Source organism: Haemaphysalis longicornis, unplaced genomic scaffold (genome assembly GCF_048455015.1).
Source record: "Haemaphysalis longicornis isolate Haplotype H1 unplaced genomic scaffold, Haemaphysalis longicornis Haplotype H1 scaffold_3, whole genome shotgun sequence".
NCBI classification, from domain to species: Eukaryota; Metazoa; Arthropoda; class Arachnida; order Ixodida; family Ixodidae; genus Haemaphysalis; species Haemaphysalis longicornis.
Window position 1 is genome coordinate 79,312,965 of NW_027526335.1, and position 9,872 is coordinate 79,322,836.

Genomic DNA, 9,872 nt, shown 5'->3' on the forward strand with positions numbered 1-9,872 from the left:
CGAATTCCTGGATTTAACGAACATTTTCACTCCCCCATTGCCAGCTCCATTGAAACCCACGTGTTTGCGACCTCTATGTAACGAAGGCGTTGCGACAGTTAATCTTGATGTAACGAATTCACTACGCGGATGAGACTTTCTTTTTTGCCTTTTTTTTCTGAAAAATCGGCTAGAGAAATGCATTGATTTAGCGAACTTCGCCCGCACAGGAAATTACCGTGCGTTTCCATTGTCAATGCGGTGTGCCTGCCTGAAGGCATGTAATCGCGAGTCTCCACTGCTATCTGTAGTGTCGGTTCGTCGGTGATGAGTTCTGCTGCCAGAAAAAAAAAAAAAAAAGTTTTGTCTTTCCAAGACAAACTGGCGCTTTTAAATGCCGTCTCCACCGGCGAGGAAGAATAACGTCGACCTACCCGGTCCAGCTAGCACCCTCTCAACAATTTTGAGTGCAGAAAAGAGCATCAAGTTTGCGAAAAGGCGCCCTTCCAGCATAAGTTTGGTCCTTAAATGGGTTAAGGCACCGACAAGTGTCAAAGGCGTAAGTGATAGTTAAGTTACCTTTGCGAATACGGGTGTAACTGACCTTACTTCTTGCCGCGTGTAGTGACTACGCTTGTGGGAAAGCAGTTCACCGTCGCTTATGTCAAGTATTTTGGTTTCGTTTTTGCTTCTTTCACGCGAGCCTTAACTCAAAATTTGCATGTAACTTAGTGGATGTAACGAAAAATTGCGAATCTTTGTCAACTTCGTTATATCCAGGTTAAACTGTAATGCCGAGCCAGCAAGAAAGAGGAGCCTGACGCACGGGCACGATGGGTGGGCGCAAAGCGGCTTGCTTGTGCCAACTAGAGCCACCAGTATTACGCTGCGCTTTTTAGTGTATCTGCTCAAAGCTTTGACCTTTATTCACGCTATGTAGTTGAGTAACTATCTTTAAAGCCTTTATAATGTGCCTCTTGCGCCAACGCAGACGCGACCTCCTCTTTCTTGCTGTCCTTTAGTCTTTTTGTTCTTCCGCCTCTTTCGGCTGTCTCCACGGGTCTCACCGCTGTCGGACGTGAGCGCTTGGGCGCGTGCGCCAGAGCGATATCTGACACTACCAGCTGCTACCACCGCGCGCATTCACCAGCGGCTCTGCAATTTTTATCAGTACGAAACAAGCCACCATAACGACATTTTAAGGCGAAAGCCGTATGTATCGTCAAACGTGAAAAGTGACCGCCGTCGTCGCCGGCGTCAATCCGAATGGCACTAAAACTCACGTGACCTCAGCTGCAAAAACTGCGCAGCGGAGGTGCGGAGGAGCGCCGTAGCTTTCCGGTGGCTAGCGCCGAACTGCTCGAGGAGGGTACGTACGTTGGTGCTCTGGCGCAGTCACTCGGTTTTCTTACACGTAAGCAGTCTTCACTGCTGGTATTTGAAATGCAGCAAGTGCGCGAGACCACCAGGCTTCCAATGCGCCTTCCAACGGGCGCGTGACGAGTCCACCCCAGGGTCACTTCAAGTCAACAAAGCGTCTCCGTTATGTGCGAGTAGTATTGGAGATCAGTGGTATTACCGATCGGGAAGTCTTGGCTGTGGACGCCAGAACCAGCTCGGCCTCCAGTCGTTAGGTTTATCACCCAGCTCAGAGGGGAGACTTCTGTTCCACGTGGCACCCGCCGCGGTGGCTCAGTGGCTAAGGCGTTGCGCTGCTGAGCACAAGGTCGCGGGTTCGATTCCCGGCCGCGGCGGCCGCTTTTCTGATGGAGGCGAAAAGCAAAAACGCCCGTGTGTACGGCGTTAAAGATCACCAGATGGTCAAAATTAATCCGAAGCCCTCCACTACGGCGCGCCTCATCGCCTGCGTTGCGTCGGCGCGTTAAACCCTACAATCATCATCATCATCATGTTCCACGTGGCGGCCGATGCATTTGTGACGCGAGGGCTCAATCGCTGGAGTCAGGCTGCATAAGCCGTTGCCTAGTTTGTGATGGATTCATCCAGGCTCAGAGCGAACCAATACTCGAACTCTATCAGTGTAGAATTTGTGCTGGACGCTGTAAAGCTAGCAATAAAATTTCAGCTACAAAATTGCGCCTTCACTTTTGTGAAAACGAAACCGAAACTTTAAAAAATTTAATGATCTCAAATTAGCGCGTTTTTTTTTCTAAATTTGGGCTTAAATATAAACAAGTGTTTGCAAAATATGTTTATTTTTTATTCTGGCATTTTATATTACATGTAAACTTTAGCGTATAATTTACCACCATAATTTTACTCTTGTAACTGTTGTAACCGGACGGTCCAAGCCATGGTTCAAGCTTAGACAATCCAAAGTGGAAGAAGTGTGGCAGCGCGTCTTTTCGGATTTGAGAATGCCGACTCACACCGTCACTTTTTTTCTTGCTTTATCGCTACTTCTCTCTGCTGCAGGTGGAACTTTGTCCCCATCGGACAAAAAGAAATCAAAGGTAGCTACAATTGTTTCCGAGCGGCAGCACTAGCATGGGAATGCGCCGTTCTGCCAAAACGTGCTAATGCTTTCGTGGCATTCCTTGGTTTGCGTAAACATCGCAGGCTGTCGAACAACTAGATCCAGGCGCTACGGATGTATTCGAACGTGGCTTAGTTCAAGAAGTATTCAAATCAGCCGACGTCCTGCGATATCACCGGTCCTACTGTAACACAAAAACCAAGGAACGCCGTTTCGAAGGAGATATACTGGGCTACGTAACACCGGTGAGTTGTAGCAAACAATGTAGTGATCTCTGTGATATGAATTGTAAACTGCAGCGTGACTCGATGGTCGTCGTATACCATACCTGATTTTTTTTCTCTCTCTCTTTTTCACCTGCAGTGGAATAACCGAGGTTACGACATCGCTAAGATATTCGGCGCAAAATTTAGCTACGTCTCCCCCGTCTGGCTGCAGCTCGAGCTCTCGCAAGAGAAAGCAGGTTTTGCGGTCGCCGGACAGCACGATGTTGATGTTGGCTGGATTCAGGACGTAAAATCCGCTGGGAAAGCGGTTAAGTTAGGTTGGTGCCTTTGTAAAGTTTTTCCGCATACGTTTGTTACCAAGCCTCCCTCGGACAAGTCGGAGGTCGCATATCTGTGGCATAATTTTGCTCCCTTTCAGTGCCCAGGATTCTGTTCGAGAAATGGACGCCGCAGCAGCTGTCAAAGGTGGCTGCATCGAACAGGAAAATGACTGCGATGGCATCAGTTTTGTCGGACGTTGCGAGCAAAAGTGGCTTTGACGGCTACGTCTTGGAGTTGTGGTCACAGTTTGGAGGGCAAATGGCCACGTGAGTCCACCTTCAGCAACTTCACTTTGCTCTTGTAGAGCTGTAATGACCAAAAGCTGCAGTTCCTGGCCACATAATTCACCAAGCTCATTAAAGAAGACTTTTTCTGGTTAGTATTTACAAGTCTGTATTGAGGGCTGCCTACGCATTTAAGCATGCCTGGAATAAATCTGGTGGCTTTGGGGAACTAATTTGTTGTTGGCAAAATTTTTAATGAGCTGACTCTCACTGACCTAGCCTATGCCGTGGCTGTCGCAATGCCTTCCGTAGTTTTCGTTATAAATGGTAGGGTTATAGGTGAGCTAGACTTGTAGGTAACGTTTGCCCATTAATAACCATTCATGCCAGCAATCTGCATTATCAATCTCAACTCTTTCATTCGTGTCATTTTTGTTTGAAATAGTCATTACGTCTTGACATAATTTTTGATACTGCACTTTTGATTGCAAAACCTACAATCAGTCAAGTCGGTGGGTACACATGTAGGGAGTGGCATTTCGATTGCCAAATTTCTTATCAATATAGGAATGCCCCATTTGTTTCCATATCGTTCATAATGTGTGTGAACACACAATTGACTATATGCTAGGTTAGGTGGCTACAGAATGTTTTTTAAAACAAATTAGTGCGACATGCTGCGAGTCGTGCGTAGCTGTTTTCATGCACTGCCTTAGATTGAGTCCTGCTTGGTTCTTGAGATTGTTGTGCACTTCATCAAGTCACACAGCATGTAGCAGATCAAGGAAGCTCACAATAACGCGTAAGACTTGAAGGTAGCAAAGCTGTACGCAACCTTTACGACTATCACGATGAGTCCACGATTGCAGCTCATTTGCTTCTTCTTCACTGCCGCACCGACCTTTACTCCATAATTGTTGCTGTAAGTGTGAACTTCCTTCATTTTTAGGAAGGGATATTCATCACCTTGGAGAGGTCAAGCTTAATATGACACTTGTTTACCGATGGCTACAATGGACAAAAAGGAGCTGTGTGGAGCTATTGATGAACAGTTTCAGACACAAAGCCTGCACTTACATCGAAAATAGTTCTCGTTTTCTTTTGCTTTATTGTAGAGCTTTTTCAGCGTATATTCTGCTAGAAAAGTACCTTTATTTGCTCAGATGTTACCAAATGACACAGGAATTTTTTTGTTTCATCTTTCCTTTCCCGCTGACCTGCTTTTTTTCAACCTAGAATGAATCATCACAGTCAGTGTGGTAAGAAGTGGGTTTTCTAAAATGCTACACATCAGAGGTAGCAAGGTGGAGAAGTTTTGGAAGGTGCATCTTGGCCTTCATCATTTAGTACGTGCTCACAACACGAATTGTAGCAATAGAAAGTGTTGTGGTGCAAAGTACGGTCCAGGCTGATTATCACTAATACTCTACGCCTTTTTCATTGCTCAGCTTGTCGAAGTGCTGTTGCCACTGTGTGTGGTATACTTGTAAACTAAGCTTGTTGGTCTGTCAACATTAGCTAACATGCTTCTCACCTGCATTACTCCTTCAACCTGGCCCGTCATGCTGTTATGAAGCTTCACACATAGAAAATATTTATATCATTGGCCAAATGTGTGAAAATTTGGTCTCAAAAAATGTAATTGACATGCTTAGTTGAGAACTATTTCTATTCATCATCTTTCAGCGAGATGACAAAGCTTGTTCAGCACCTGGCCAAAGATCTGCGAGCAAAAAATCTAGACCTGATCCTGGTTATCCCCCCGGCTGTGTACCAAGGGTGAGAGGATGCTTTTGTTTCTCGTGCCCCGCGTTGTAGGGCAACCTTCCAGTCTGTCTGCTGAATCTCTCCTTCTCTTCACGCTTGCCAGAGACATGCCGGGGATGTTTTTGAAGAAGGACTTTGACAACCTCGTGAACCACGTGACAGCCTTTAGCCTAATGACGTACGACTACTCCAGTCCCCAAAGGTATGGAAAGTCTCGTCTTGCTTGACCGTGCTGTGGGAACGTCCGCAGCATGCAAGTGTGAAGGGACTGACATGCATGCTCCCCAGCCCAGAGGAGAGAAAGTCACTTCAAACATTGTATGCCGAAGTTGTTTTGCTGGCAGTGTTGTGAAACATTTGTAGGCACATTTTTTATTAGATCCACCAACATTGTGTAGGCTGCACAACCACCAAAATCAATGCTTGCAACCATGGCACTAGATAACAATGCAACTTGCTTATATCTGCAAGTGAGGGTAAGGAGTTGTACTGCTAGTGAAGATGTTTATGGGCCAGAGAAGGAAAGGGGTTGAGAGGGATGTGGTCTGCCTTCCAAGTTTAGGAGGCTGCGCCATTTCCATAGCTCAGTTGACGTGGAGCTGAGCAGATTGGCACAGGCTCGCACTGCTCAGGTGATAGGCTGGGAAGAGGAGCAGGGTTGCCTGAGCATAAGTGTGCCAAAGTGCTATGTAGTGAGATGGATAAAACAAGTTCAGATGCCAGATGAAAATTACTGTTAGCCTTTAGTGTAATTAGGAAATATTCATTGCCCTTAGTGTAATTAGGAACTCCCTTTAGTGTAATGAGGAATTCTTTACGTAATTTTGACTAGGATGCCAACTCTCATATGCACCAACAAACATATGCTCAAAAATTTGATTTGGCAATTTCTGTAAGAGAACAGTGTTGTCAAAGGGACACTAAAGGCTTCTTCCTGCATTTTCTGTTGTTGTTACAAAAATGCAAAATAAATGAATGAATGAATGAATAACCTTTGTTTTAACTGACAGAGCGCAGTTTAGTGGGTGTGCTGAATAATAGTGTAAAGCTGATACACGCTGTGCCGATCTGCACCCTTGAAAGAAACAGGGCCTTGGAAATACTTCCGTATCCTTGAGTTCCTGTCTCTGGAAGCTGCGTGAACCCTGCCTTAAAGTATCTGAACTTTAAGGTAATTTGTTTCCTAGCCTAATTCGGCCATATTTCAGCAGTATCTGTCAGGGACGAAGTAGCAAGAGTCGGCTGCACCAAATTCTTTGGACTCTCGCGGGCCGAGTATCCATGGCAGTAATTGGGTGTGTAGAGAGATCCTGCATCCAGATGTTATGTCTTATGCTGCAGGCCTGGACCGACAAGCCCCATCAGCTGGGTTCAAAAGTGCATCGAACTCATAGCCCCCAAGAAGGACTCCCAGCGTGCCAAAATACTTCTTGGCCTCAACTTTTACGGCTACTCCTACACAAGCGTTGGGGGCGGACCAATCCTGGGAAGCCAGTGAGTGACCCTGTTCTTCTCCAACAAAAGCACAGTGAAGCTTTCCGTTATTTTTTAATTTCAAAGTGATGGAGGCCTCAGCAAGAAACTTGTGCTTGCAATACTTGTAAGCTAAGCTGTCGTTCTGTGCTGGCAGTGCAAGTGAAAGCACTCACGGTACAACATGAGAAATAAAAAACTAGGCTGGCAGGCTTGGCCGTGCATCTCATTTGATGATTGGAACTGTATGTAAGGGCATGGGAGTTTATAACGATGTAGCTGCAAATAGCTGGCCATGTAGCCCACTTGCACTTCTGGTGGTTTCATGTAGAAAGCTCCAAATAAGGCCAATTCTGATCGTGGCATTTGCATTAGGGAGTTGATTTGTATTTCATCCTTTGGTTCTCTATGCATGTGCTCATGGGTGTCCTGGCAAGAGGGAACAAAGAGGGCAGTCGCTTTCATCTTCCGATCTAAAAATGACCTTTAATTAAAGTGCTAAAAACTTTTTCAAATGCCCATGCTTGCATCATTTTCTTTACAGCATCGTCCGATTTGTAGAATTATGCCCTGGACTGTAAATATGGCCATATACTGGCCTTCAATTCTGTGTGTTAATAATGCCCTGTTTGTGCTCACTTGTAATGCCCCCCTCTTGCAATGACTGCTTTCAGGCTCATTCAAGAACTCTCAAAGACCAAGAAGTCGCAAATTCATTGGGATGATCAGGCCGCGGAGCACTACTTTGACTATAAGTGAGTTTCTTGCTTATTTTCATGACAATTAACGTACCTTAGGATCGTTCTTTCAAAAGCCAACTAGGAGCGTTAGGATTTAGGATGAACAAACAAATTTCCTGTTCACTACGGAAGAAACTTGATTATGATTGTCGAGTTCAGTGGCGCAGGGCCAACTAAGAGCAAAGAGTGCCAAGAGGCTTACTGAAAGCCACATCCTTCATGCTTCATGTTGTTGTGCAGATCTATTTCCCATCACTGCAAGAAATGTTATTGCTTAATGTGAAAGCACATTACATATAAGCACTGAAAATATGCAATACTGCAGCCTATCCTAGAGTGAAGTTTTTTGGCAGAATTTTTCCCAGGAGAGCGTGGGCATTAATGGGTGGAACTGCAAGTGATGAAGGACGACTTCAAGAGAAAGCTGTGGAACTGTTCCGACTTTCTGCATGTAACAAGGCTACAAGGCTTTTGTGATAGTGTGCAAGGATGGTGGTTTGCTGGCCGGTTGCCCAAGATTATAAACTTGGCTGAAGTTTATTTGAAATACAAATAAATACAGTAAATAAGGTAAACAAGAAAGGAGGCCAACGGGTCAGCGCCATATAACGCACAGAACTTCAAAGAGCCAATATCGCCCACTTGGAAGTAAAATTTGCTGCAGTTTTATGCAACAAGGGTCGCTTTCGAATGACACCAAATCAGGAACATTGCTGTTGTATATTTGCTGTGACAAGCTAGTGAAACACCTGAAAATGTCACTTTTTGTTTAGGGGATTATAGTTAGTGAACAGGGTGACTTTACGCCAAACATCCCATACATTGTGTTGGACTTCTTCCGATTTAAACAAAAATAAATTATTACTTTTTGCTGCAGCATGTGTAATCTTTTCTTTTAAAAATACTTATGATGAGAAAAGTCTGTTCTATGCTCATGCGTTTGAATTTCTCAAAACAAATAAAGATGTGCAACGTAGTGCCGTTTAGGAATGATTAGAAATTAGACTTGCTGCGCAATGCTCGATGCATTTTTTAAATACTGAAGTTGAGGCTTTTGAAGTTGAGTCTTTGCTTTGCACCCAAAATATTTTTTAAAATTGTGGAAGTTCGTGAACATCGCTACAACTTCAGCATTTCACCGAGACAATCATTTTTTGTGTTCTGGTCGTTGTGCAAAATATCATTATTGGCCCTGCAGATATTCTTTATTGAAAATGTTTTTATACCTGAGAACTCTCTTCTATGCACAAAAAATAAATATCAAAGTTGCAAAAAAAATGTGTTTCAGCTTATAATTAACAGTATATTCCACCTTGATTAGTCCAAAGTGAACTACAAAAGATGGCAAGTTTGGCCGACCAGCCTCCTGTTTCTGTAAGTTTGCAATTTTGTCTTTACCGAGTGGGTAAGTGTGTAAGTACTGGAGCTGAATTTCTTTCTTTTTCTTTTTGTATATTAAGCATGTGCAACCCTTCGGATGCTCTTTCTCAGCACATCATCATTGCGCAACCTGCGTGCAGCAGTTGCGTCTTTATGTGAGAAGAAGAAGATGAATGCTTCACCCCAGCATTTGAGTTTGATGTCGCTTTGCAATTGTCATCAGCTGCTGTTACAATTTGCCTGAAGGCTGGTTAGTTACCCACCGAACTGGCTATTGCAGTTGTGTGTTGGTGTAACAATCTACGCCACTCTACGTGTTTCAGGTTACCGGATGGGAGGCGCACGGTCTTCTATCCGACGCTGCACTCGATCCACCAGCGGGTGAAGCTAGCCGAGACTCTGGGCACCGGTCTAGCCGTCTGGGAGCTAGGCCAAGGGCTGGACTACTTCTACGATCTTCTCTGAACAAGAAGACGTTTTTTTTTTCTTGTTTATTTACACCCTGTGTAGCCCACTGGGTGGATTGGACATTTTCTACTCTGGGAGGTGGTGTGCAGTCACTCACAGGGACCGAAATGTCACTACCGTTATTGCGTTTCGTGTTTTTGTTATAAAATGTGCTGTTTTGTAAAGGAATAGTCATCCATTTTTTCCCCCCTTTTACACATCAGCCGCTTGTTTTTCTGTTCCATTTTTGTGTCAAGTTCTACTTTTGCAGCTTTTGATGGCAATAAATAAATCATTCAATGGAGCAGTGGTTGTAAATAAAACTGAGTAAAATACAAAATGTCCACATCTCTTGCTCCTATAGTGAGACTATCTGTGTGTTTAATGTGGGAATTTACACGTCTACTTGCCAGTGCTGCTTTATACATTCTGTGGCACGTGCCGTTTGTAAGTAGTAAGTCGGATAAAGAAAATTTGCATCCTCTTGTTTTTAACAGAAAAAGAGGTAGAGAACTTTGCTGTCACTTTAGTTGCTGTGCGAGCAATTCTGAGTCGCGATAGAAAGTTGCCTCACAGGTGAGTACTGTGCGGCATTGTAGGGGCTGCTAGTACAGTGAGCACATTTTTTTGTATGCTGGTCTTTTTCATAGAGGGAGGTTAACAGCAAATTCAAACATTTTGTAAACCATTCATTCTTGCTTTCTTACAGCACATGCTGTACGGCACGTGCCCACGCTGCCTTAGGTGAAAACTTCTTGCCTTTTGCAAATATGTTTAGGTTGTTATGCACCATGCATAGCACTGTGTTGATTGTTGT

General features: G+C 44.3%; 1 protein-coding gene across 1 annotated transcript; it reads left to right on the forward strand.

Moving 5' to 3' along the window:
• The first annotated feature begins 2,294 nt into the window (after positions 1–2,294).
• LOC144174710 (chitinase domain-containing protein 1) lies at positions 2,295–9,395 on the forward strand. The gene is made up of 9 exons (XM_077703533.1): positions 2,295–2,453; positions 2,560–2,721; positions 2,840–3,020; positions 3,122–3,290; positions 4,935–5,027; positions 5,119–5,217; positions 6,357–6,509; positions 7,163–7,243; positions 8,932–9,395. Exons 1-9 carry the CDS (start codon positions 2,358–2,360, stop codon positions 9,071–9,073), a joined length of 1,176 nt encoding a protein of 391 aa, XP_077559659.1. The 5' UTR covers positions 2,295–2,357; the 3' UTR covers positions 9,074–9,395.
• The last annotated feature ends 477 nt before the right edge of the window (positions 9,396–9,872 follow it).

What these genes read in the sequence shown, in the direction of transcription:
- LOC144174710 (XM_077703533.1), top strand. Translation starts at nt 2,358, where the DNA reads ATGCCGACTCACACCGTCACTTTTTTTCTTGCTTTATCGCTACTTCTC. An exon ending in TACTGGGCTACGTAACACCG is followed by an intron (nt 2,722 to 2,839) that starts GTGAGTTGTAGC and finishes TTTCACCTGCAG; the next exon opens with TGGAATAACCGAGGTTACGA. An exon ending in TTTGGAGGGCAAATGGCCAC is followed by an intron (nt 3,291 to 4,934) that starts GTGAGTCCACCT and finishes ATCATCTTTCAG; the next exon opens with CGAGATGACAAAGCTTGTTC.